The following is a 26,722-nucleotide window of genomic DNA, read 5'->3' as shown; positions in this document are numbered from 1 at the left end:
TCAGCTCGCTCGGCTTGATGGGCTCAGTCCCGATTAGGAAAGTTATATAGAAACCTTGGTGTTGAGTTTCTCAGCTAATATCCCACTTATGTACACCGTATTTCGCGTCCATCTCCTCATCGCTGATAGCCTCCTTTACAGGCACCTCACCACTGCCAAATCCAGCTCTTATCCATCGTCGATCGCACTGTATTGCTGCTAGAAGTTGCGGAGAAATGCTGCGCCGACGGGGCTCGAGGAGGTCACCCAGCTCGCTGAATAAGCGCTCACACTCACAGCTTGAGCCTGGGATTGATAGCATGTCGATAGCAAATTTGCTAAGGCTGGGGTAGCGATCGCGGAGTCCTACCCAGTATTTTATAGGGTCGACGCCCTCGCTAGCGATCGGTTCGCTGCGTTTCCAAGCCTCATATTCATCCTCCTCGTTCTCCGTAAGCCCTGCAGGCTCAATAAAGCTGTTGATAGCGTCGTCTATATCATTGTGCCTGACTTTGGGGCGTAAGCGCGGCTTCGGTAAGCTTTTGTACTCCGCCCACAAATGTTGAAACTTGCGGTTGTTGCTCTCTAGCCAATCAGGCTTATCCGCCCACGCTGCGTCAAGGTAGCTTTTGTAGCGAGGATGAAGGATTGTAGCAGCATAGTAAGCTGGCGAGAGGTCGAGCTTGTTGTAGTACTCGCGGGCTTTAACTAGGGCAGCGCGGAGGTTGATAGCAAGGTGGTCTTCGGGTGACTCTGTATGCTCATCGTGAATGACGTCTTCATAGCTTTGCAAGCGGTCCTCATAGACTCCAAGTAAGTATTCAAATACTGGAATAACCTCAGCGATTGCTCCAAAAGCACCGCTTTTGCCGCGGCCTTCAAGCCGTTTTGTAGCTTGTTTCAGTGGCCTGAGCACATCAATATACTCAGCAATCACCTGCCAGTCATGGGCATTGATCCCATCAGACCTCATCCAATCCGGCGCTGCAGGCAGCTTGTTGTTACGACTTCGGGCGTACGCGTCTTCAGTTTCAATCTTCTGAATATGGTAGTTGGCGTACCCATTAACCGCTAATTGCAACTCAACAGCGCGCTCAAAACACGAAACGTAAGAGTTCCAGCGAGTAACAACTGGCTTGACGGGCTCCTTGATTTTGTGCTGTTCTGTTGGCGCGTTGACAGGCTGGTCCCTAATAGCGAGCTTCTGATACTTCTCAAAAAGAGCGTACTGTTGTGGTGTTTTGATGTAGTTGATAACCGCGAGAAGCACTCCTAATGGTCCATCGCCTCGCCAAGTAGCCATGTTCTCAGCTTCGTTCACGCGCTCAGTCTCCTCGTTGTCGTAGGACTCTTTCTCCTCACCCCAGAGTAGCATCTGGCCAATGAGATTAAGCGTATGAGGACCGCAGCGAAGGCGACGCTCAGTAGCGCTGAAGCCCATCTGCAAGGCGAGAGTGTTGATCGTGGTGTTGTTGTTATGTGCGTTGTCGAGGACGAAGTAACCGAGCTTGCCCACAGTGATTTCGAACTGCTTGAATATTGCCATCACGACCTCAGCCATAGCCTCGCCGGTGTGGGCACCTGTCAGTTGTGGGAGCGCAATAGGCAAGTCCCTGAGCTCGCCAGAGCTATCAACGTAGTGGGCGACGATACCTAAGTAACCGCGCTTGCCACCTTTTGTCGTCCATCCGTCAAAGCTTATATGGACTTTGCTCATTGATTCTGAAAGGCTTGCGACAACCTTTAGTAACAGGTAGTTGTACAGGCGTATAACGTATCGTGAGACGCTGTTATAAGATGCCCACAGGGCTCGTTCTGCCTCTACGCTAGCTAATTGTATCATATTGCGAAAAGACGATGATTCGAATTGTGAGAGTGGGAGGTTGTTTTCGACGAGCCAGGTGACGGCCGCAAGCCTAAACTCTTGTATATTGAAGTTGGTAAGCTCGTTGGCAACAGCCTGAGAGCAGCCCTTCTGAAGGGCGCGTTCGAGGAGAGTTTCTTTCCGAGGAGCGACGGTAGTGCGCTTACTTGGAGGCTTCAAGCCATGACCTTTCTTGTCTTCTCCGAGATGACGTGCTGGCGCTGATGGAGACTGCGAGACGTCATGTATGCCACGGCCAACAGTAGTGAACTTGTGCTTATAGCAATAGTGGCAGATCCACGTGACTTTTGCGACGTTGCTGCGCAAGGCGATGCGATAGCCATGGCTGTATACCCAGCTTGCTCGGTTCGAAAGTGATGTGGGCGGCTTGCAGTGCTTTGGGTAGCGACTCCAATTAAAGCCGTCGTATTTGTCCTCTACCCATACGAAACCCTCGTCGACAGCCTCGCTAGCTGCTCCTGAAGCTGCAACAGTGGCATGCTCGCTGCCCTCAGGTGGTGGGATGATTGTCTCTTCGGCGCGCGACTCTCGGAGGGTCGCTTCAAAATTTGGTGCTTGTGGCGCGGCGACGAGAGCTTGACGCGGCGACAGCGGTGGAGGAGGTGGAGATGGTGAGAATGGCCGAGTATCGACTAGCACAGGTTGGCTGGCAGTCCCGCGATGACGCGCTGCGACTCTAGGGCGCTTCGAAGTTGTCGCGATTTCTAGAGCATTAACGCGTGTTCTTTTTGCTGGCATTATAGCAACGGCGAGGTAGATAATAGCTGCAAATAGAGACGCGTTGATGGAGTATAGGTGAGTGTGGTGGGTGATAAGTAGTAAGTGAAGTGTCGCAGAAGGAGAATATTGTTGCCAGGCCGTTAGCCGGAAATTTAGTAGCTTATTTGCTAGAAATATAGCAAAAAAGAGTGTATTTTAGGTTATAACTAGGTTTCGAACTTACGCACTACACCTAAAAATCATCGTGAGATTGCCCCTCCACCAAGTCCTTCAGCCCCAAGTTTCCAACCGCCCCATCCAACCAAGCTAAGCAAGCTGACTGAGCGAGCGCCTATCCCTAAGCTCGCTCGGCTTGCAAGCGCGCACTGCGCGCTCAGCTCATTCGGCTTGGTCAAAACGTCCAAGCCGAGCGAGCTGAGCGAGCCGGCTCGCTCGTTGACAAGTATGCCCATACCAAAAACCTCCAAGTACTACCTCTGTCCATTATGCACCCTCAGTTACGAACAGCTCCAACGGTTCGTAATCTCGCTGTCATTGAACACTCACTTTCGAATTCAGACTTGCTTACCATACAGTGGTTGAGAACAGAAACTGTCACGGTTTGGGGTCTCTCCTGCAGTCGCAACTCACATTTGTAATGGAACGATGCCTATTTGGGACTAGCACGGTTGACGTCACCCATCTACATAAACTTTCCATAGCTTGTACAATACAACCTCAGTTCAATCCTTCAATTCTCCGCACATGCGCACTGTTCACTCCACCGCAACAGAAACACATACTTCGAACATATTACAAGGCAAGTGAAACGACGGAGAACTTGCCATAATATCGAAGGAACCAAAAAATAAGTCTTCTGTGAATTTAACATGAGCCATGATACTGTTGATCCGAAAAATGCAAGCGAAGCAATGCTCGATATGTAGTGCGGACATCACTGTCCCTCGTCTTGAGCTTTTCTGAAGCTTGATTGGACAGCTTATATTCGCAACAAGATAAGCAAGGGTAGTTTTCGGCATATTCGTGACCACTCAGAGGATAGCCGGCGGCAGTACCGGTGTGGGGGGAAGTCCGCACCTTGGTGGAATTCCGCACTTCTTCTCGCCTTCCTTTGAAGCTAGACACTTGGGCATACAAGATGCATGAGAACGCATACCGGCTCACCAAATAATCAAACCAAGTGGTGGAACAAGTGGCGAGTTCGCAGAAATCCGACTCTCTTGTATACCTGGTATATGCTACCAGTTTACAGCCCAGTATTGCTGCAATAGTGTTGGACAGACAGGCGCCAAGACAGTGATAAACATTTCAAAAATGAGTCGAATGACTTTAAGTACGTTATTCTATTATTCTATAATCTATTTCCGTGTCGCTAACTATCTGCGATAAGAATTGTTGGAGAATATCCGTACAGCGTTCGCGGCTTTCGTCGAAGATGAATCTCTCTACGCATTACTACTGAACCTATCAGGCGAATCTGAGCTCCAACCTCTGCCACCCTTATTCCGACGAGATAATTCCTTTCAAACTACTCTCAACGAACTTGACGGCATGTTAACTCCACTGAAGTCATGTTACATCATCTTACGCTGGGATGGATCACTTGTCTTTCTTACATATGTACCATATCGTGGGGATAAGAATGAGCGAGATCTAGTCCTCAAGAATAGACATGAATTCCTGCTGCAATTGGGAGAAAAATACTTCGTCAGGTCTATGATTTGTAAGGAGATTGGAGAAGTGACGGATGAACGATCATGGGAAGAGCGGGATGCTGAGCAGAGATCGAAAGATGCCGTCGCTAATGATGCAGGCGAGCAGAGAGTAGATGGGAGTGCTCGAAATGGTCAGAAAAGTCTGATAGATGCAGGATACAAGAGGAACAAGTGCCGTCTGTGCGACCGTCGAATGAAGAACAATATATCGCCTGAAGCTTTGGAGGCGCTCGCACAGCTCCATACTCCTAGCACGGCTGTTCAGATTGTACTATACTCTCAATCTTACCTTATACAGTCAAATACTAACCTGTTCAAGTCCGTCAATACGTCCACAGAAACCCTTGAGCTAAGGTACATCAAAAACCTAGCAATTGCAGACGTGGCAGCAACACTGCCCGCCGAAACACCTAGTTTTACTCTCTACCGCCACGCCATCACACGGATACTGTTGCGGTTTGTGAGGCAAGGGTATTGCGCATGTCACGTGCGTTGTCCTGGCGCTCCTCCCTCCCCTCCATGAGCACCTTCTCCCCTCACCAGCATCAGAGATACGTCATGTAAATAGACCCTGATTATGGCTACATATAAGGTGGCTATGACAGCACACCAACAACAGAACACAATACACTGATGACTGCCTCGCGCGGACACACTTTGATTGACTGCATTAACTGCAACAGATACTCTACTTCATCTTTCACTCGCCCGACACCGCATCGGTTCAGGAACGTATGATGCACACTATGGCCATACCAGGTCTGATCAACATCCACGCTTAAGATCAAGGTGTGCACGTAGATCAGAAGATTGAGATACATGATCCTCAAGACTTGGTCTTCGAAGCGGAAGACGAGCGCATCGGAAAGTTTAGAAGTGTATATCCAGACTCCGCAACAATCAATCGATTGACATGATTGATTCCTATATAGGTTAAAGAATTACTTCATTAGGCAGCCTTTAACCTAGATAGGAATCAATCATGCCGATCCGATTGATTGTTGCGGAGTCTGTGTATATCTAAGGAACAGATTCGAGGGGACTGAGAGCAGTTACAGTAATCTGGAGGTGGATGAAGCCTTTCACGATGCCATCATTTAGTACCCAATAGCCGCATATCTATTTCTGCTACTCATATATAGCCTCCCCTTTCCAATTTTGAGAATTTACTCCTTTGCGCCTCTCATGTATCTCATATGATCACCTCTGATTCTTGTCAGAAGGAGGTACAATGACGCTGGCTACCGTCTGTGTGCACTTGTATGCATGCTTTGTGAAGCTCGGCGGGCAAACATTCGTGCCTCTTTTATCGGAATCATGGCACGAGACATGCACAGCCGCACCTTGACCGATAAGGCCAAGCAATGTACTATTGTACGTAGTATGATGCGCGACTGATATGAACTAGCCACCGTTGTTTTGAGGTGAATTCCATATATAGCCTAACATGATCCATGGGCGAGCGGCGCACACGGGCGAGCGGCGCACCCCACCAACTTTTGCAACTTTAAAGCGATGCATCTCAACAACGCGATAATATTATTGCTAGATATTAATACAGTAGATTACTCTATATTAATAGTATCAGTCTTGCATGTGCGCGAGTTGTGCCCAGTCTCCTTGCACCTAGTGCAGCGCCTTTGAGCCCGCTGGCTAAGGCCTGATCGCGCTCCTCCTTGACGCTCTTCATGAGCAATCTGCTGGTCAGCCTCATTTTGAGCCAGTATATCCTCTCCAGCTCCCTTTGTGAGTACTCCATGCTTCTGTATACGCCTTTTAGAGCGCCGCCTACGCTCTGAGGCTGCGCTGTTGGCCTTCTCAAGACTAGAGATCCGATCGCGCATCAGCTCAGCAGAGAGCATCATCACCTCGGCGCCCTTCTTTAGCTGGTCAATCGCCATAATAATTGAAGCTGGTGATGAGCTCTTGTGCTGGCGCACGCGCTCACGTATTAGGCTTGACTGAGCCTCAAGCTCACGTACGTTGCTCGGCGTTTGAGCTACCCAGGGAGCCTCTGGCAGAGCTGCTGGAGGAGTAGGTGTACGCAGTTGTACATCTACCTTTGATAGAACAGCCTCTGGTTGTAGAGGAACAAGGCCTGCGCCGCGGAAGGCTGAGCAGATATTGGCTGGCGTGAACGCTTGATCAAATGCTGCCTTGAACGCTGGCAGAAACTCTAGCTTGGTGATGTGGTTGATGTGGTTGCGCATGAGGCTCTCCACCTCACGGCTGTACGCGCGCTTCAATGGCGAGAAGCAGCCAACATCAAGTGGCTGGAGTAGGTGAGATGAGTGAGGAGGCATACAGAGCGTATGGATATTGTTCTCCTTGCAGAGCTCCTGGAACTCTAGAGATTGGTGGCTCTTATGGCCATCAATAATAAGCAGGCGACGCGCGCCTACACTACGAGCCTGCGTGTGAGCGTTGAAGTGCTTTAGCCACTCAACTCCAAGCTCATTATTCGTCCAGCCATTATCGCTGACTGCGATCGCCCAGTCGCGTGGGATCTCAGCTTCCTTATACCAGGCTGATAGGTGGTACTGGCCAGCGAAGATGAGGAACGGTGGGACTGACCAGCCAGCAGCGCTGATAGCAGCGATCAGCGTTACCCACTCGCGATTGCCTGGCTGAATACTCTTCGGCCTGCCTCTCCTCTCTGCTCCTGTTATAACTAGCTGCGTTGTAATCTTGCCCATCATAAAGCCAGCTTCATCAAAGTTGTAGACGTCCTCATCGCAGATACCTAGCTCAGCCTTTGTCTCTTCTATAAGCTTAAACCACCTCTTTATTAATGTTGCATCCTCACAAAGAGCTCTCTGCCTATCGTACGCTTGGTTGAAACACGTCCGAAGACTGTCTGTACGCTTAACAAAGGTAGATGGCCAGTTGACTCCAACCTGCTCTCCACCACGCGCAGCCAGCAGCTTATCAGCCATATCACGTACAGCTGTGTAGGTAGGCGCAAATCCACGCAGATCTAGCTGAAGTATATAGCTGATAATCACCTCCTCTTCTCTCTGGGTAAGCTTCCTTGAGTTGGGCGGGCAATCGCGTCGGGCAGGTATACCAGCGCGTCGGCGGCGGAGCGTTGTTTCGGCTACGTTGTAGACTACTGCAGCAGTACGGGTACCTTGGATCTGGTGCGCATTAATAGATGAGATAGCAAGCTGAATATCTGCTTCATTTGATAGTAATTGAGTAGCGCTGCGTTGAGCCATTGTAGATTAAGATCAGTAAGGTGAGTAAAGTTGGTGGGGTGCGCCGCTCGCCCGTGTGCGCCGCTCGCCCATGGATCATGTTACATCTTTTCAGGAAAAGTGCCTTTTCCAACGTTTCTGTGAACGGTCTGTAGGGACTGTATTCCAGCTACCTAGTCCAGATGCTATTTACAGTCAAGATGAAGAAAGAAGGTAAGACGCAAGCGGCGAGCCTGCTTTGTTTGGGTTGGCGCACGGCCCTCACGTTGCCGGGGAAGCGACTAGGCTAGCAGCCTAGTCATGTGACTCGAGGCTCAGCCCGTTACAGTTTCCAATTCTCTCCGCAATCAATCCGGCGAATTCCCTCACTGCCGGCGTCTGAAGAATCTCGAAGATGCTGACCTTGGCTTTGACAACGCTGCCCAGCCAATTCCTGAAGTCCACAGCAACTAAAGAGTCGACACCGATACTTGTCAGAGCATCACCAGTGTCAATGTCGATCTTTTCCAGATTGAAAAGCTCCGCGAGCTTGGCCACCAAGAGGTCCGTGATGATGTCTTTCAAGTTGCCCCCAACAGAAGCCGACATTGCCGACAACCGGGACAACAAACCCTCGATATCTCTGGCGGAGTCGGACTGCCCGTGAGCCGAGACTTCTGTCGCCATGATATCGCCTAGTCGGAGAGTTCCCAATCGACGGTCACGCTTTACAGCTGGATCGTCGACCAAGCTACGGTATCCAGAAATACAGGTAATTACCTGGCTGTTCTCTGCGTAGCGCCGCTTTGGATTTCTGATCGCATCCTCGAAAAGTCGGAGGACATGTGCGATGGGAAGACACTTCATTCCGAGAGCCTTCTCCACGCGATTCTTGACTACGTCTCCGCCTTCCGCAACATATCCGACATCATCGATTGGGCCAAGATCGATGGTCACGGCAGGCAGGCCAAGAGAAGTGCGGTATCGTGCAAACGCATCCTGGAAGGTGCCACCGGCGGTGTAATTGCTCTGTGACACATTGCCCAGCACTCCCGTGGCGGATGAGGTTGTTATGAAAAACTCGAGGTCAGACAGGTTGTTGTGCAGGGCCCAGGTACCGCTAACCTTGGGACCGATGGCTTTCTGCCATTGCTCAAACGTCATACGTTCGAAGATTGTGTCCTGCGACTAGTTAGCACATGCCGTCTTGCTACGATTTTCTTCGCTACTTACGTCGAGTATTGCAGCGATCTGAAGCACGCCACGGATCGGAGGCATGTCTTCCTTTGCCTTTGCGAGAAGATGACGCACATTGGCCTCATCGGATATGTCGCAATTGCGTATATGGACATTGCAGCCACACTCTGTTCCCTTTTGAGCCAACGCCAACCCCTTCGGATGTGCCAAGGCATTGCGGGAGACTATCAGCAAGTTCTTGGCCCCATGTTCCATCATCCAATAAGCGGTGGCTAGCCCAATACCCCCCAGACCACCAACGATTAAGTAGGTAGAACCCGGAGAGTCTACACCGAGTGAAATCACAGTCTTGGGAATGACATGAACCTTTTCGCCTGGCTGTGGAAGGATGATAGCACTGCCAACATAGCTCTTACCCCGGACATACTGAAGCGCTTTGTCAACTTCGGCGAGTTTGAAGATGTTGAGATGGGCTGTAAGTCTGGTTCGCTTGTGTTGAAGCAATTCGATGGATTTTGCCAACGCAGTGTGTACCATCGCACCCTTCATTTCGCTGTACTGAAGAACGTCCAGGCCAGTCATAGATACGCCGCGGCCAAAAGGCCACATATCAAGATGCTTCGATCGTTCTGCATCGGCCTTACCGATCTGTACAAATCGACCGAACGGAGCAGTGCACTCCCAGGTTGCCTTGAGCAATGGTCCAGTGACGGGGCTTAGCGTAACGTCGACGCCTTGGCCATTGGTGTGAGACATTATGGCAGCGACGAGAGAGGCCGCTCCACTAGGCAAGATGTGGGTAGAAGGGATGTTGTGATACCCAAGCAGGACTCGACGCTCCTCATCTGTCCCGCAAACGACAAAAATCTCAGCACCGATGTTCTCTGCCAATGCGAGAGCAGCTTGGCCAACACCAGCGGTCGCGAAGTGTAACAACACTCGCTCGTGCTTTTGCAGCCTTGCTATGTGACAAAGGGCCAACCAGGCGGTTGCATGTGCATATGGTATAGATGCAGCTTCACTCCAAGTGAAGTTGTCGGGAACTTTGGAGATGCTCGTCCAGTGAGCGCGACCGTTGTTGCTGATAGGACCTTTGAAGATGCCGCAGACTCGATCGCCGACACGGAGTCCAGAGTCTTGTGTGCCTGGACCAAGCTGTCTGACGAGACCACTACCTTCATGTGCAATCGACCGGTTTTCTTCATTTGCTCCTACGATGTTGAGACCAAAAGCCTTCGCTTCGACCTCGACAAATCCGTTCGGTAAGTCGTCCACTGTGTTGGTAGTCTCCATGAAGCAAAACCCAGTGCCCGATACACCGCTGCGTGTTGGCTGGAAGACCAGTGTTTTGCCGGAGCAGCTGAACGCTTGCAGCTGCAAAGGTTGGTCGTCTCCACTGGCAGCCCTATCTTGTTCGAAATCCGGATAGAGGCGAGGAACGTACAGATTCCTGTCTTTGACAGAATACTCCCAATCCATGTTGGTAGTCTCCGATATACTGTCGTCAAAACTCTTTTCAAACACATATGCAAGCATTTGCATGGTTTCTGTCGGCAGTGATTTCTCAGATCGTTCACATGCCAGATGAACGTACCGCTTACTTGGATCCTCGCGTCGCAGAGTCCTGAAAAGTCCAGTCATTTGCGCAAAGTGAGGATTCTCAGTGTCAATGGCACCACCAAAGCTCAGCCAAAGAATGTCTCTGGAATGAAGCAAGAGGTGCCGAAGCTTTTCAAATGCTTCGCGATCCATGGTATCAATGAAGGGTGTAGAATGGTCGAGCACCATGATGAGCAAGCAGTCGTTTTTGGCTTCGGCCTCACCAAAACTCTGCATTATAGGCGCAGATCCAGTAATATGTTGCACGGCGTCAGATAGTTGATCTACCCAGGCTTCTGGTTTCGAACAAGTTGGTGCGACGATGGAGACTGACGATGGATATACAGGATCCTGAACTTTGGCGTGCGTCACGATGGTGCTCGTGAACTGAACCTCAGGATCCTCGCAGTCTCCAATCTCGAATTCGATGCCAGTGAAGCCTGATGCCTTCAAAGCATCGTCCCATACCTTCAAATTGACATAGGGGCATGTTTGACGTTCAGGCTCCTCGCTCAACCACCACTTTTCAACCGTGCCGAAGATCAGTTGGACATCGAGGGAATCTTGGCTTCCTTCAAGCAGAACGAGCTGGCCTCCTGGTCGCAATAATCTCCTGACGTTAGATAAGGTACGCTTTAGACTAGTTGTCGCGTGCAGCACATGTGATGCAACTACAAGGTCGTAACTGTGGGCTGCGAAACCCTGCTCCACCGGATCCTGCTCTATATCGAGCTTGGAGTAAGCCATCATATCTTCCCAAGTAGTGAACTTGGTCTTTGCTGCCCCGAAGAAGCCGGAAGAAATATCCGTAAACTCGTAATGACCCAGTAGTGAAGCGCCCGATTCAACTTCTGATCGCGCAGCGAAAGCTTCTAAAACAACAGAGGTAGCTCCACCAGTCCCGGCGCCGATTTCCAAGACTCGTGATCCAGGTTCGATGACAGAGTAGAGCTCGACAACCTTTCGGAGATGCTTGTAGGAGCCGTTGCAAAGTTGCGGCAGTTCTTCATAGTACCGGTTCAAAAGTCCGTCTTCCATCATCAACTCCAGAGGTGTCAGCTTACCCTCCACAATGTCAAACAGACGTCTTCCGATGCGATGTACCATCTCCCCAGAGGCGTTGGCTTGGGCCACCTCTTTACAAAGATTTTGGATGGAAGCTTCGTTTCTAGTGCGCCACAAGCCGCTTCCAGACATCAAAGTATTTTCATCGGCTGCTTGGACAACCATACCCATCCATTCGAAGAAGCGCTTGTGATACCATGTCCATTTTTCATTGGCCGTTGGTCCCAGCTGCTGAAGAGCCCTAGCGAGATGGTGGTAGGAAACTTCGCGAACGTTTCTTGCAAACTCTAGTTCAGGCTGGCTCAACGCGATCCTCATTGATTCTTTGATACCATCGGGAATAGCATATTGGATGTTGAGTTCCCAGCGACTTTTGGAGTGAATGGGTAGGTTTGAAGGCTTGGTGTTCTGAGTAGCAGTTGCCGTCTGAGTGACACGCTGAAGACGAAGGTTCTGAATCTCGAATGCTCCTTTCTGGCGCACACCGTTGACTAAACAGTCATCATCTCCGGTAGCGCATACTATCCCTTTAAATAGCGAGCCTTTTGAGTCTGATGATAAGCAATCCAAGCTTGCGAGTAATGTTTGATTAACATGAGTGCCAAGCTGAGAAGGAATGGTCACATTTCCTATAGAGCGAGGAATGAACATTGCGTCCATTGTAAGATCTCTTGGCAGGGAAGCGTAGCAGCATTGGAAAATTGAGTCCAGTGTCGTTGGATGTATCACATATTGCTGTTCGTACTCGAATGCCACTGGAGCTATGGCGAATTTTGTCTCCGATCTTTCGCCAAGTACTCGAGTCTGAATGATATTCTGGAATGTTGGCCCATGATGGAACCCGGAGTCTCGCAACTTCCGATACAGAGTTTCAGGCTCTACCTCCTTAGCCTGCTTCTTATTGAGAATTTCAGAAGCAGACGAAAATACCGGAATCTCCGGTAGGGTTGACTTGTGATCTGTTCTAGCAGTGATACAGCCTTTGCAGTGGCGTATCCAAGAATGTCTGGCGCTGACTGACCACAGCTCGAATTCGTACCAGTCTGCATTGTCCAAGTCCTTCTCACTGCAGGGACGCAGTGAGAAATGGATTTCCGTCCCTCTGTTAGACGAACTCGTCGTATGCGGTATTATGAGAGCGTTCACAATATCCACATCGCGCAATTGATACTGCAAACCAGGCGCATCTTCATCGGAGTTGTCTTTGAAGAGACGCATTGCTTCAACAGCCATTGAAACATATCCCGCACCCGGTAGAACCACACTGGACTCCAGTTGGTGGTCAATAAGCCAAGGAATATCGTTGGCGCGGAGGAAGTTGCGCCAAGTAGGAGAGAGAGGGTTTGTGCCGGGAACAAGTCTGCCAAGTAATTCATGGGGCTTGAAACGTTTGAGTCGGTGCTCTTCAGAAGCTCGTGGTTCAAGCATATAGGAATTCTGGTGATTCCAAGGATACTCCGGAAGGTCGTGGATATAGGTAAATTGGCACGAGGATTTCGAAGATGGGTTATTGACTGCTGTTAGATCAACAGGGTAGCCTCGGGCCACCAGAACGCAAGCGACATCTTGCATTGTGTCCACCGCATTCAGGGGTCGTTTCAGACATGAGATATATGGCATGCGCGTATCGCGCAGGGTCTGTCTGACAGGACCTGACAACGTATCATGCGCTCCAATCTCCAGGCAGATGGAAATCTGCTGATTTGACGCTGGCGGTACACTCGCTTCGTCATGAGGCCCATATGATCCAAAGATCATCGATTTCAAGGCGGTAGAAAACAAAACGGGACTTGTGAGATTGCGTACCCAATGTGTAGCACCAAAGGTTGAGCGTGAAGTGACAATGCCACCAGTCACTGGAGATGCAAAAACGATGTCCAAGTCGCCCTCTTTGGAGGGTCCGAGAAGCTCTTCCAGACAACTTTGGTACTCCTCAGCCATGAATTCCATATGGTGTGAGTGGTACGCTAATGGGACTTTTAGTCTTCGCGCGAAAACATCATCTGCGTCCAAACGATCTGCCACTACATCGAGAGCGTCCAGGTCACCGGAGATTGTGACGCTAGCTGGGCTGTTGATGCAAGCGACCACCACTCGGCCCACAGAAGGGAGATTAGTGATATACTCCTGGACATCTTCTGCGCCTAAACCAACAGCCATCATCCCACCTGAGAGTGCTGCAAGTTTTTGGTACTTCTTGGCAAGTCGTCCGCGATGGTATACGACCCCGACAGCTTCTCTGAATGAAAGTACATTCGCTGCGTAGGCTGCCGCAATCTCGCCACTTGAGTGACTGACTACAGCCGATGGAGTGATTTTCCAAGATCGCAGCAAGTCCACTAAGCAAATTTGAACAACGACACTGAGTGGCTGGCTCAACTCAACATCATGGACTCGCGTACTTCTCGCATCTCGTGATAGCTCTTCCCTCAATGACCAAAGCGCGCCAAATCCCTGCAGGTGAGCTTCTGCGCGGTCGATCGATGTACTGAACACCTCCGATGCGCTCATTAGTTCGCGGCCCATGGCATACCATTGCGCCCCTTGGCCATTGAAAACGTAGCCTATCCGGACTGGGGAAGACGATGCGCGAATTGGCTGCCGGCGCGGGTCTTCGAGAATCTCTGCTAGTTGCCCTAAACTGCGAGCTCTGACAGCGATTGACCATGGAAACCGCGATCTACGCTCAACAAGTGTGTAGGCAAGGTCTTTTGGCGCTGGTACGCTTTCATCTTGCAGCGCGTTTTGAATGTACTTTGCCAAGTCTCTGCTTCTTTGAATCGTGCCAACCTCTTCTTTTGCGGTCAAGATGTAGACCAAAGACAAAGGTTTAGTGATATCTTGGGGTTCGTGATGATTCTGCATGTCTATGATTGGGGGCGCGTCCAGGATGAGGTGTGCATTAGTCCCACCGTAGCCAAAATTGTTGACAGATATCCTCAATGGCTTGTTTTGAGGCCATGGTATCAAAGATGTCGGTACCTGTAAGTTCCACTCATCTAATGGAATGTTTGGATTTACCTTTTCGAAAGTGATATTGGCAGGAATTTGCTTGTGTCGTAGCATAAGAGCCGCTTTGATAACGGCCGCCAGCCCGCTAACAGGTTCGGTGTGTCCGATGTTGCTTTTGACAGATCCGACCCAAATTGGGTCACCTGATTCTCTCGATTTTCCAAAAGTTCTCGCCAAGGCTTCAGCTTCGATTGCATCACCCCCGGTTCCTGTGAGATGAGCCTCCACGTACCCGGTGGACGATAGGTCTATTCCCGCCCGGCTGTAGCATTGCTGAATGAGGGAACGCTGCGCCTCCATGGATGGTGAAGTTATGGTCCCTGTTTTACCGTCCTGATTGACAGCTGATTCGCGTATCACAGCGTGAATGTGGTCCCCGTCTTCGACCGCTGCAGAGAGCTTCTTCAACACCAACACTGCCATACCCTCGCCCCTCCCGTAGCCTCCCCAGCGATGATCCATAGAGTAACATTTTCCATCTTCATGCAGGAGGCCGAGATTCGAAATGGCAATGAAGAAGTCTTGGTTCAATATTGCATTGGAAGTCCCAACAATAGAGACATCTGATTCTCGGTTCCGAATGCTATTGACGCCCATGTGAAGGGCCACAAGGCCACCTGAACATCCCGTATCAACGGTGATACTTGGACCCTGTAGGTTGTAGAAATGGGAGACTCTGTTTGCGAACATCGCCGGGCCATTTCCAGTGACTAACGACGTGGGAAGTGCATCCGCGTCTTTCATGAGCATTTCTGTGTAATCTCTGCCAAAGGTTGCAGAGAATACAGAAGTGTTGGACCCAGCAAGCTTCTCAGTGGGGATTCCCGCTATATTTACATTAGATTTGACTCTATAGCTTTTTGCTGGAAGAATGTGTAGCTTACCATTTTCAGTCGCCTGATATACCCCTTCCAAAAGCAGCCTAAGCTGAGGGTCCATGGCCTTGGCAGCCTCCGCTGTGAGGTTGAAGAACGGCGCATCAAATTTCGTCAGATCCTCCTCAATAAAAAATCCGCCCTTTACATGGAGCTGTACACAGTCAATCGCTAATTACTGGATAAAAAAAGAGAGTTTAAGATTGTACGTACACTATCTGTTCGCAGCGGGTCGGGATGGTACGTGTGGGCAATGTCGAAGCGGCTCTTGGGTATTGGGGACCAACAACTTGCACCGCTGGTCAAAGTGTGCCATAACCCATCCATGCTGGCAGCTGCACCTCCAAACTTGCAGCTGATGCCAACTATGGCTATGGAATTCGAAAGGTCATCTGAACCTGTCTGCGGGACGTCACTAGATCGTCGACCGTTGATGCCATTGGTAGAATGCCGCTGCATAGTGAAGATGTGGTGCGTGATTCGGCGGTTGGTTTCAATGAAACTGAGAAACAGCTTCCGTGCAGCAAGCTTGGCTATGAACGATTGGTCTTTATATGAGCGTGTCCGATGTGGGATAACTAGCTATGTATGTGTGGACGCTCCCATCTGAATCCACAACTATGGACGGCGTCAATTGCAGTCGATACCTGAATGCACGGCCGCATTTATGCGCTCGCCTCCCCGAGGGAAACGGAACGCTGTTGCTGAATGACGGTGGTTTAATCGATCGACTGAACATTCGGGGCAGTCGCGGGTGCCTGTAATCTCTCGCGCAGGGTACCCAGGTATTGTGGCACACCATCTCAGAACGAGCCTCAATGCGTAGTGCCGCTCAATCTTAGCTCGCTTACTGTCCCGATAGTGCACCCTGGGACATTCGGGATAATGAAAGTCAACCATGAAGTAGTTCCGACCATATCGGGACAAACGGGTGATTTGCGGCTGGTCTCGCGCGAGCGCAATCCCCAACCACGTAGGTGACCTCGATGTCTTTGATCATTACTGGGGTGTTCGATTGCAGTTTCCCCATATCCAGTGACCAATTCGAAGTACTACCGACATTCACGACACCCAAAATGAAAGTTGACATTGTCAAAGTACATGAGGTCTGGCCTCGGAGCCACCAGAATCTATCGCCACAGTCTGCGAACCTGCCCGTCGTGGACGCTTGGTATGCCTACCATCGTACTGTTCCTACAATATACCTTTTCAAACAAACAAATGAGCAGCGAGAACTCGTTGCGCAAATCATCGAAAGCCTTTCCCGAACACTTGATGTCTTTCCGCGCTTTGTTGGGGTCTTGGAGGGCACCACACACCCAGATCCAAAAGATCAGAAACAACAAGTTCAGAGAACGATCGTGAAATGGGGAACTTCTAGCGACAGAGCTGTAGAATTCACCGAGGCCCGCACCAAGGCGCGCATCCAGAGCCTGCTTCCACCTGCCACCCTAAACAAATCGTCATTCATGTGGGACTATTCCCCTATATCTCTCCGCGCACTGTTTCCCACGCCCTGCTCTCAGCCTCCCGGAATTCGCATCCAGACTACGACGTTCGCATGCGGCGGCTTCAGTCTCGGCATCGACTTTGAGCACGGCTTGGCTGACGGTTATACTGCGGGAAGGTTTCTGGAGCACTGGTCGTTGATCCATGGACAGCTGTTTCATAGCGGAAATGGAGTGCTCAAGAACCCACCGTCATGGCAGCCAGACATCTTCAACGACCAACTTGCTGATATCGATCTGCACGAACAAGGACCATCGCTTCTTGAACGAGCTCGCACACTTCCTACACGAGGCCCATATCGCCGTACTCTACATTCGAATGGCTCCGACATCGTATCGAACTTTGGACCGAAGAAGATGTACAACTATCTATTACACATACCTGCCAAAGAAGTAGGACACAAGCTGGCAGAGCTACAGTCAAAAAGCTCAATGCGCTTGACTGACCAAGCAGCGCTGATCGGTTTCTTCTGGGCATGTCTCAATCGAGCTCGTGGTTATTCAAAATGTCTGCCCATTGATCTTCACTTAGCCACCAGCTTGCGTTGGCTTCTAGGAGTCCGCGATGGGCTACTAGGATCGCCGTTCGTAGTAGTCATGATTTCCCCCGATGCAGATAGCGCCCCCACAAATTCCACTGATCCAATCAACCTGGCTGTTAGAGTTACCAACACCCTAAACCAGTATGACGACACCGCAATCCACGCAATTGCCTATGACGCGTCCTTCACCGATAGTCCTTCACGTACCCTTATGCCAAAAAGGGGTGATGAACATATGGAGTTCAGCTCCGTGGCGCACTTGGGATACGACAAGTTCAGTCTGGGATCTCTTCGCCCCTCCTTTTACTTTCCGTCGTCATCCATACCGAATCTTTTTGTCTTGACAGAGGCTGTGCCAAGCGGTGGAGTATCCGGCAATACCTGGTACAGGAATGGGCTGAATTTGTTTTTCAACGTAACGGAAGACGTGTTTGAATCATTTGCCTCCGATCCAGCGTTGGCGCAATGCGAAGTGTATCAGGATTTGTGAAGAGAAGGAGCACGACCATTAATCTAGTTGATAAAGTTTGTGCAATATGTACTGGGATAAAAATAAAGTTGCAGGACAATGCTGTTCCACCAATCTGACAAACGCATGGTGTGAGAAACGTATAGAAGTGGAGAAGCACAGTGACCTCGGAAAGTGGGTAGGTAGTGTCGCAGCTTTTAGTGATTGCGATGTGCTTGACATAAGGTTCGGAGAGGCCTTCATGATCGCGGTGGAACTTTGTAGCGGCAGATTCGAAGATGTCACTTTACGATGGCGTTTGAAATAACCAGACTCCGCAACAATCAATCGATTGACATGATTGATTCCTATATAGGTTAAAGAATTACTTCATTAGGCAGCCTTTAACCTAGATAGGAATCAATCATGCCGATCCGATTGATTGTTGCGGAGTCTGGAAATAACTGAGACACATACCAAAGTGAGTCACTCTGCACTGTGTAAACTTCCCTCAAGGTCAAAGATATTTTGTTCTATATTCAAATTTGATGTTCGGGGTTCTATTCTATGTACAATAAAACCTGTTCGTGAAAACAACGGCTCCACAAAGACGTGAGTAAACTTTGGACGACGATAAAAAGACGCAGAATCGCTCGAAACTATACATACTGCCTATACTCTACGAACCCCACTCATTGGCTGCGACGGCAGCATTCAGGCCGCGCGCGCCTCACTCAAACGAACTGTCTCAGCAGCCTCTGGAAAGCACTTGACCATACGCTCGAGCACACTCTCAGTATACACCCCCCATCTGTGCTTACACCCTTCACAAAGGACGACTCCACCAAAGGTATGAGGCTGCGGTGCACCATACGTCTCCCGATAACTGCACTCAGAGCACAAACCTTCATCAGCCCGTTCTAACATCGGAGCCAACCCATCAAACAACAAGACATCCTCTTGAGATAGAACATGACGATACTGCTCAAGGCTCTCCAGTTTCTGCTTCTCCGTCTTCTTCTGCTCATCAAGCCGATTCCACAGCTTAACATTGCTGCGAGTCTGCGCAATAACCCGCTTAGTCTCCGGCTTCCCCAGCGTAAGCCCCTCCTCCACAAACCGGTACCGTCGCATAATCATATGAATTGGTCCCCCGAAGTAGCGGAGAAAATTGATGACGCATTTCAACTCCGGTTTCCTCGCCCAAGCCACGTCCAGTGCCCAGAGCGCCTCACGGCATTTATGATACGCCAGCACGCGCTTGTCTTCTGAGACGTATGCGAAAGTGCTGTTGATCTCGCCTTCGGAACGGTGCTTCCAGTAGGATATGCCGTCGTACATTGTGTTGCCAATTTCGGCCATGATGTCAAATTGGGCCGAGGTGAACCAGATGTCGTCGAGGTCGTTGCAGGCGAGGGCGACGCCGATGGTAAAGCGGGCGAGAGCGTCGGTGTCGCGCATGCGGAAGAATTGCCACGGGCTTTTGGAGAGAGCGACACTGTATCGGCGGAATAGCGTGGTGTTTGTCTGGTGGCGGGATTTTTGGGATGACATTAGGAGAAAACAGCGGTATTCGCGGCACATTTCGTCACTGAGAAGAGGGTCATGTCAGCTGCAGACACGAAGGAACTTGATGGGAATTGATAGGGTTGAACGTACTGGCCCTTTGTTCCGGCGCACAAGGTGTTCAGCACTTCGGTGAGACTGTAACCCACGACATTGTCGTCATTGGCCACGTCCATGAGGCTACCACGGAACTCTGCAATGATACCCATGACGATGATGCGCATGAAGGCGACATATCGTGACCAATTGGTATATTCAGGGATAACACAGCGGGTATACTCCCATGCAGTCGCAAAGATCTCCTGCTTGACCCGGAAAGGAAGATCTATGTCCTTCAGGTCGTCCGCGATATCTGGCGGGTAGTACCAGCGTTCGCGGACAACGAAGGACTTGTCATCAAGTGGCTCCTGTGGCGGTGTTATGGATTTCTGGTCATCTTTGGGATGTGGCATTTGAGCTTTGAGCAGCAAAAGCGCGGTCCAAGCAGTTCCGGTGCCAATGGCATTTGCCAGGACTGTGGTTAGAAAGCTGGACATGGTGTTGAAAAGGAATTATAAAATGAAGAATCCAGAAACCTCGGAAGAGTCTCTAATGGTAGTGAACATAGCAACGCCATAGGTCACCATCTTTATGGTAGAGTACAACTTGGCATGCTGATATCTTGGCAGTGTATGTCTCCCTTTCGAAACAAATGGAGCCTGAATCCGGGGCTTCATCTTACCATCGTCTACTATTTCAGGCACAGTCCGCAACAATCAATTAAGTGGGTCCTAGAAGGTTCAGATTGGATTGATTGATTACCGCTTTAAGCCTAGTAGTTACCTATAGGAGTTTAAGCCCTACCTAGATAGGTAAGTGGGTCTAGGAGAGTGACCGGATTGAATTGATTGTTGCGGAGTCTAATTTCAGGCGCGGAAGCGGAGGACGTATTAAATGACCCGAAAACCAGGGCCTTCTAAACAAAACCAACGGGTTATTACGTCAGCCTTCGCTGGCTGGCGTACCATGGTTCATCTGAATCACTACCGCAGAACCCGACATTCTTAGTCAATAGCGCCTCCGGTCCTTTTGACAATCGAGTGTACTTGTAATGAGCACGTAGACAGAATGGGGCCATCATGTATTCCATTGCCGCGGACGCGGCATGAAGCGTTGCATTTGTTTTGTTCTTCGGCTCAGTTCGGTTGATTGTTTTTGCAGACTGACAGGGTCACATAATGAATGCCTCGATTTGACAGGTATATGTGCCGACGGTATTCCATGGCGAATTATCGACTTTGTGAGTAAACACATTAACGTGGTATTGGCAAATGCGGTTCCTCTGATTCATCATCCTACCTTGTGAATCTACTAGACGCTTTTTGGGTTCATCGTGCAATTGCCTTGGCTGCTAGAATGGAGGTCACATCGTCACATATCCCCATTGCAGGATGGACCATTTTGTTACTGGTATGTCACGTGACTCAAGACAAGACCCACGCTGAACCTCACTCAAGATATTGTTTTCCATCATAGCGCAAACTGTTCATCTCCGATGGATGCACCGTCTGAGCAGATACCCAGGGCCATGGCTCAACAGTGTGTCAAACATCCCAAGCGCAGTTGCAGCTTTCCGAGGCGTCCAACACTTGTACAATTACAAACTACACGAGAGATACGGACCAGTTGTGCGCATCTCTCCCAATGAACTCAGCTTTGCGGAACCATACGCTTGGGAACATATTTACGGCAATCGCGTATGTACAGTCACTAGCATCGATATATCAGCCGCATAATCAACTAACAATTACATGTTAGCACGGCGACGTGATGGAAAAAGCGCCACTTTTCATTGGTGTTGTAAAGCCAATCAACGGATGTGTCGGAATCGGCCTTGCAAAAGGTTCAGAGCATACCCGGCAGCGTCGTGCAATGGCAGTCGGGTTTACAAAATCTGCCCTCATGGCGCAGCAGGAGATACTGGAGGTTCAGACGTACAAACTGATTCACGCAATCAAGACACGAGCAAAGGGTGGGAAAGCTCTAAATATGAGCGACTGGTGTATGACTATTCTTCGACTTGCCATTAAACTTGGGATAGGCTTCTAACGAGATGCAGTATCGTTTACGACATTCGACATCATCGGCGATCTATGTTTTGGTGAATCGTTTCACTGTCTTGATGGAGGCGTCGCGACTGAGTGGGCGCTAGCAACAACCAACGTCCTCATTTCCTCAACCTTGGACATGGCCGTTCGGAGAGTGACGGGCGTGGGCACTTGGCTCAATCGTATGGCAGTCAAGCTCATGCCAGCTGAAGCAATGAAATGGCGACAAATCTCCTTCAAAAACACCAGCAAGAAGACCTTTGAACGTAAGTTGACGCGAACTGTATGAGAATGCAGTCAGCTAACTTATCCCAAGGTCTCGCCGACGAAACATCGTCTCACAAAGATGTCATATACCACATCCAACGCAACAAAGATGCCCGCAAGACGCTTGAGCCCACCGAACTCCTCCTCAACATGACGCTCCTCGTGACCGCCGGTTCAGAAACCATTTCCACCCTCCTCGTCACTTTCATATACAACCTCTGCACCCATCGCAACGTCTACCACCGTCTCGCTACTACGATCCGCACCACTTTCGCCGACCCAAGTGAAATTACCCTACAAAAGCTGGAAGATCTGGTTTACCTCGATGCCTGCATCAAAGAGGCACTGCGCATCTTCCCGCCAGTCAGTTCCAACCTGCCACGTGCAGTGCCCGCAAAGGGCGCACAGATCGGACCGCATACATTACCCGGAGGATCGCTGGTATCCGTAGCTCCATGGGCGGCGGTGCGGTCTGCGCGCAATTTCCACCTATCCAATGAGTACCACCCTGAGCGATGGTTGCGCAACCATACCGAACAAGGCTGGGACCCGGCTTTTGAAAATGACCACTTGTCCGCGTCAACGCCGTTTGGAGCTGGCCCAAAACAGTGCATGGGTCAGAGCTTATCGTACTATGAGATTCGGCTGATCGTGGCGCATTTGCTGTGGGTCTTTGATTTTGAACTCGAGACTGAGGGCGCTGAGGGCGCGCAGAATAGAAGGTGGAGTTTAGATCCTGATACGGAGCTGCTGAGGTCGTATCAGACGTTGAATAGGCCAGGTTTGTATGTGAGGTTCAAGGAACGGGAGTTGATCTAAGATGTGGTCAGTTGGAAATAGTGGAGCGGTTTTTGGTAGAGCTGCGGCCATGTTCCTCTGTTGGAGCGGTTGAGCGGAGGGGGTTGTAGGTCAGTGAATGTAGATGAATATTCTGCTTTCCTCGATACAATGGTGCCGACAAAATTTGTCCAAGCTGAGGATGGGAGGTAACAGATGTAGTATGTATGCGGTATTATGCGTTGTGCATCAAGTGACATGCTGCTACAGGCTATGTACTTCTTACATGTACTACCACATCTTCGCCCTTCTCAATCTCAACGGCAAACCATCCCTCGGCTTAATAGCAGTAATGCCCCCAGGCACTGGCACATACTCTGCATCTGCCAACTCAAACTCAAAGCTCCCCACAAACGCCGCCACAAAAGCGCGTAACTTAACCTTCGCATACCCGGCACCTATACATTTCCTCGGGCCATGCAAAAATGTAAGAAATGCGTAATTAGTCTGCGCATCACCGTGGTTATTTGCTCGACCGCTGTCGGCATCAATCCAGCGACCAGGGTCGAAAGCATCAGCCGTCGCGCCGTAGAAGGATGTGAAGCGGTTCATGGCAGCAGGGGCGATCCAGAGACGCGTTCCAGCGGGGATGTGGTTGCCGAGGATGGTAGTGTCTTGTGTGGCGATGCGTGAGGTGATGGGGGATGTGGGCATAAAGCGGAGTGTTTCGTTGATGATGGCGTTGAGGACGGGGAGAGTGTCGAGGGTGGCGGAGTCGCTGAATCTTTGTGCATCGTTGAGAAAGAAGCGGTGGGGGATGTGGGCACGGAGTTCGGCGCGGAGACGGGCTTGCCAGATGGGTTGGGTGGCTAGGAGCCAGAGGGTCCAGGTGAAGGTTGCTGAGGTGGGCTCGTAGCTGGTTAGTGGTTAGTAAAGGTGGGTCAATGTTTATCAACTTGAGTTTTGGTTTACCCTGCGCCTATAATGGTCAGAAGTTGGTCGATAAGTTCGTCATCCGTCAGCGTTCCGCTCTGTATAAGCTGCAACAAGATCGCCTTTGAGCTGTCGTCTTCCAAAGCTTCCTTCTTCCTCTCCGCTACAAAAGTGCTGCAAAGCTGTCGCAGCCTTATACGAGCATCGTTAATATCGTCATTGAACTTGCGCGGCAGAAATCGTAGTAGCCAGGCCGGAAGGAAAGCGTTGGCAATAAACAAGAGACGCACGCTTTCTTTGCTGCCAGTCACAAGCTCATAGAGATCAATAAGCTCATTTGGTTTCCGCAGCGTATCAAGGTCTTTACCAAGTGCAGCCAAGCCGATTGCATCAAGGGTGCCTTTGTTACCCCAAGGCAACACATCCACTACAAAATCCGGTGCGTCGGCCGAGGCAGCAGACTGCTCTATTGTTTCCACCATGTCAACGGCTTTCGACCAGAAGATTGGGCAAAGATCTTGGACATTCCGATAATTGAAGGCAGGTTGAATGCGTTTTCGGAGGTATCTATGCTCGTCGCCTTCGAGGATGAGAAGAGATTGCCCCAGGATCTGGCTGAGCAGACGTCGAGCTACCGCTGGCTTGGTGAAGGCATATGCACGACGGACCAGAACCTCGGAGAGGGCCTCGTTGCTGACTAACAGAAGGTGATGAACATTCATGAACCCGTGGAAGTGGATCAACCCCTGATTGGGAATGGAGTTGGCCATTTCCAGATAAGCTTCCCCGCGAGGGTTGGTGAATTGAAGGAGTCCATGACCAAGGAATGGTAGTCCATTCTGAGCAGCTGGGTTAGCTGTGCCTCGAATATCCCATGAAAACTTCTTACCTTTGCTGTGGGAAGATGTCGAAAAGGGTTGAAAAGGCGTGGGTGAACCTCAATTCTGTACACCAGGTAGATGATGAAGACCCCGGTCAGCGCCGCGCAGAGAGCTGGCCAGGACCACGAGCTCAACGCGGTGCGGAAGTAAACTACTCCAGTATGCATATCGGATACAGATAATCTTGCAGGAAACTTGAACGATGTGTAGGATATGCTCATACATCTGGCTTGTGGCTAAGATCTGGGTGACAGTTCGCTTGAACTGGGATACAGTCGACTTGGCCTAAGTTTGGCGTCTCCGTATTCCTGCTAACTGAGAACATTGTTCCATACTCACATGGTTCTTCCAACGGCCAAGGAACAGTTGTTGGTGGTCGGGCGGGCGGTCGACAGCTAACGACGCTAGTCGGGTCAAATGCGGGTGATAGGCTATCCACCCGAAGTACCCATACCAAAGACCCGATAGGAACCGTGAAAGCGTGCGATGATGAATAGAAGTATGAGGAAAAAAAGAAGCTCGGTAGAGTGCATGAGTAGAAGTCTTGAGTTACTACCGGAGGTATAATACAGTACCAGGTTACTAAAGACTACATCATATTGGTCTGGAAGCTTCAACGGGTTGAAGGGCAATGTCCCGAGAAACATCGAATTACTGCATCGATGTATCGGGTCAATGGTTTCTAATGATACCTTTGCTAGCTACGCACTGGCGTATCGTAGCGCATGTTGATTTTGGTATCATGACGTGAATAGGCCAAGGCGAAGTTGAAGTCACTCAGCATGAGCCGGCAAGTTTCCACTTCTTTGTAGACTGAACCTTCTCATCTGGTGATAAACCAATTACAAATCTACCTGGGATATCTCGTAATCGCATCCAAGAGTTTTGAAGATCAGAAATGATGAAGATACAGGAAAAACTGTTTATCAACAACGAGGTGAGCAAAAGCCGATCAAGATATATCGCAAGACAAGTGCTAATGTAATTGACCGTAGTATGTGACATCGCATTCTAGCGAGAGACTGACGGTACACAACCCCTACGATGGAAGCCTTGTTTCGGACAAAATCGAAGTAGCGCTGGAAGAAGACGTCGACTTGGCCGTATCAGCAGCGCAGGCAGCGTTGCCAGTATGGCAGGCAATGACGGGCGCACAACGCAGTGGGGTGATGGTCAAATACGCTGACCTGGTCGAGAAACACGCGGAAGAAATCGCCCAGTTGGAGTCGCAGTGCATGGGATGTCCCATGATGTTGGCGCGGAGGGTGGTGGGAAGTCACGTGGCAGTTTTCCGATACTATGCTGGGTTGACGGACAAGATTGCAGGCACAACGTACACGGAAGACGGCGATGGCTTTTTCAAGATGGTGCTACAGGAGGCGATTGGTGTATGCGCAGGGATTGGGGCTTGGAATGCAACGCCTATTTTTGCTGGGTGGAAGGTGAGGAATGATGCTCTCTGCATGCTGATCAGTCGACTAACGAGTACCAGATAGCGCCGGCGGTAGCAGCAGGAAATACGTTCGTATTCAAGTCGTCCGAGAAGTCGCCGTTGGGTACGTTATATTTAGGCCAGCTCTTCAGGGAGGCTGGATTTCCGCCCGGCGTGGTAAATTTGGTGTCGGGCGGGCCAGCGACAGGCGCTCTTCTAGCCTCGCACATGGCCATTCGTAAGATCGCCTACACGGGCTCCGTCAGCGGTGGCCGCGCGGTGCAGGTCGCAGCTGCGAAGAGTAATCTCAAGGCCGTCACACTGGAACTGGGAGGCAAGTCGGCCGCAATCGTCTTCGATGATGCCCACGTGGAGAGCGCAATTGCGCACTGTTCGCAGACATTTGCCTTCAATGGCGGCCAGGTGTGCTCGGCAGCCTCGCGAGTGCTGGTCCACCGCGACATGGCCGACGCCTTCATTGCAGGCATCAGTATTGCTTTCAAACAGTTGGCGGCAGCCCACGGCGCGCCCTCGGAAGCATTTTTCGGTCCTCTGGTTGACGAGCCGCATCGTCAGAGAGTCCAGGCGTTTGTAGATGCCGCCCGTGACGGCGGTGTCAGCGTGGTTGCAGGCGAGGTGCCCCCGCACCACCCGGCCTCAGCCCCGTTCATCCCGCCCACGCTCCTCATCGACCCCCCTACCAACAGTCGCGCATATCGAGAGGAAATCTTCGGCCCTGTTCTGGCTCTCAAGACCTTTTCCACCGAGGAAGAAGCCATTGCGCTAGCCAATGATTCATCCTACGGGCTCGCCGCTGCCGTCTTCACCTCTAGCATGCCGCGTGCCCTACGCCTAACCCGCGCCCTGCAGGTCGGCATGGTTGGCGTCAACAGCCCCGTCATGCCCTTGACCCAGTTGCCTTGGGGCGGATGCAAAGAAAGTGGCTATGGCCGCGAAGGTGGAATGGCTGGTTTGGAGGAATACTTGCAGTCAAAGACCGTCATGATTAGTATGAAGGATCCACAAGCCAGTCCAGCAAACTAAGGTTTTCGTGAGGA

At 50.5% G+C, this 26,722-nt stretch overlaps 9 protein-coding genes across 9 annotated transcripts; 4 read left to right on the top strand and 5 right to left on the bottom strand.

The window, feature by feature from the left end:
• Nucleotides 1-70: 70 nt before the first annotated feature.
• On the bottom strand, nucleotides 71-2,602 carry PtrM4_113400 (Dimer-Tnp-hAT domain containing protein; the record flags this gene model as incomplete). Its single annotated transcript, XM_066108077.1, has 1 exon — nucleotides 71-2,602. The coding sequence occupies one exon, from the start codon at nucleotides 2,600-2,602 to the stop codon at nucleotides 71-73; it is 2,532 nt and encodes an 843-aa protein (XP_065961262.1).
• A 1,296-nt stretch (nucleotides 2,603-3,898) lies between these two features.
• On the top strand, nucleotides 3,899-5,081 carry PtrM4_113390 (uncharacterized protein; the record flags this gene model as incomplete). The annotated part of the gene is made up of 4 exons (XM_066108076.1): nucleotides 3,899-3,917; nucleotides 3,975-4,567; nucleotides 4,619-4,786; nucleotides 4,983-5,081. 4 exons carry the CDS (start codon nucleotides 3,899-3,901, stop codon nucleotides 5,079-5,081), a joined length of 879 nt encoding a protein of 292 aa, XP_065961261.1.
• A 783-nt stretch (nucleotides 5,082-5,864) lies between these two features.
• On the bottom strand, nucleotides 5,865-7,235 carry PtrM4_113380 (uncharacterized protein; the record flags this gene model as incomplete). Its single annotated transcript, XM_066108075.1, has 1 exon — nucleotides 5,865-7,235. One exon carries the CDS (start codon nucleotides 7,233-7,235, stop codon nucleotides 5,865-5,867), a length of 1,371 nt encoding a protein of 456 aa, XP_065961260.1.
• Nucleotides 7,236-7,790: 555 nt separating this feature from the next.
• On the bottom strand, nucleotides 7,791-15,682 carry PtrM4_113370 (Polyketide synthase module protein; the record flags this gene model as incomplete). Its single annotated transcript, XM_066108074.1, has 4 exons — nucleotides 7,791-8,657; nucleotides 8,709-15,175; nucleotides 15,233-15,377; nucleotides 15,437-15,682. The coding sequence occupies 4 exons, from the start codon at nucleotides 15,680-15,682 to the stop codon at nucleotides 7,791-7,793; spliced, it is 7,725 nt and encodes a 2,574-aa protein (XP_065961259.1).
• Nucleotides 15,683-16,299: 617 nt separating this feature from the next.
• Nucleotides 16,300-17,763, top strand: PtrM4_113360 (transferase family protein; the record flags this gene model as incomplete). The annotated part of the gene is made up of 1 exon (XM_001942448.1): nucleotides 16,300-17,763. The coding sequence occupies one exon, from the start codon at nucleotides 16,300-16,302 to the stop codon at nucleotides 17,761-17,763; it is 1,464 nt and encodes a 487-aa protein (XP_001942483.1).
• A 672-nt stretch (nucleotides 17,764-18,435) lies between these two features.
• Nucleotides 18,436-19,823, bottom strand: PtrM4_113350 (uncharacterized protein; the record flags this gene model as incomplete). Its single annotated transcript, XM_001942447.2, has 2 exons — nucleotides 18,436-19,312; nucleotides 19,381-19,823. The coding sequence occupies 2 exons, from the start codon at nucleotides 19,821-19,823 to the stop codon at nucleotides 18,436-18,438; spliced, it is 1,320 nt and encodes a 439-aa protein (XP_001942482.2).
• An 859-nt stretch (nucleotides 19,824-20,682) lies between these two features.
• PtrM4_113340 (CypX, Cytochrome P450) lies at nucleotides 20,683-22,460 on the top strand (the record flags this gene model as incomplete). Its single annotated transcript, XM_001942446.1, has 5 exons — nucleotides 20,683-20,736; nucleotides 20,784-21,023; nucleotides 21,085-21,328; nucleotides 21,386-21,640; nucleotides 21,691-22,460. The coding sequence occupies 5 exons, from the start codon at nucleotides 20,683-20,685 to the stop codon at nucleotides 22,458-22,460; spliced, it is 1,563 nt and encodes a 520-aa protein (XP_001942481.1).
• A 249-nt stretch (nucleotides 22,461-22,709) lies between these two features.
• PtrM4_113330 (CypX, Cytochrome P450) lies at nucleotides 22,710-24,121 on the bottom strand (the record flags this gene model as incomplete). Its single annotated transcript, XM_001942445.2, has 2 exons — nucleotides 22,710-23,334; nucleotides 23,391-24,121. The coding sequence occupies 2 exons, from the start codon at nucleotides 24,119-24,121 to the stop codon at nucleotides 22,710-22,712; spliced, it is 1,356 nt and encodes a 451-aa protein (XP_001942480.2).
• Nucleotides 24,122-25,130: 1,009 nt separating this feature from the next.
• Nucleotides 25,131-26,708, top strand: PtrM4_113320 (PutA, NAD-dependent aldehyde dehydrogenase; the record flags this gene model as incomplete). The annotated part of the gene is made up of 3 exons (XM_001942444.2): nucleotides 25,131-25,169; nucleotides 25,228-25,674; nucleotides 25,725-26,708. 3 exons carry the CDS (start codon nucleotides 25,131-25,133, stop codon nucleotides 26,706-26,708), a joined length of 1,470 nt encoding a protein of 489 aa, XP_001942479.1.
• Between the last annotated feature and the right edge of the window lie 14 nt (nucleotides 26,709-26,722).

Source organism: Pyrenophora tritici-repentis, chromosome 6, assembly GCF_003171515.1.
Source record: "Pyrenophora tritici-repentis strain M4 chromosome 6, whole genome shotgun sequence".
Taxonomy (NCBI): domain Eukaryota; kingdom Fungi; phylum Ascomycota; class Dothideomycetes; order Pleosporales; family Pleosporaceae; genus Pyrenophora; species Pyrenophora tritici-repentis.
The sequence above is the reverse complement of the archived record's forward strand: the minus strand, read 5'-3'. Positions and strand labels throughout refer to the sequence as shown.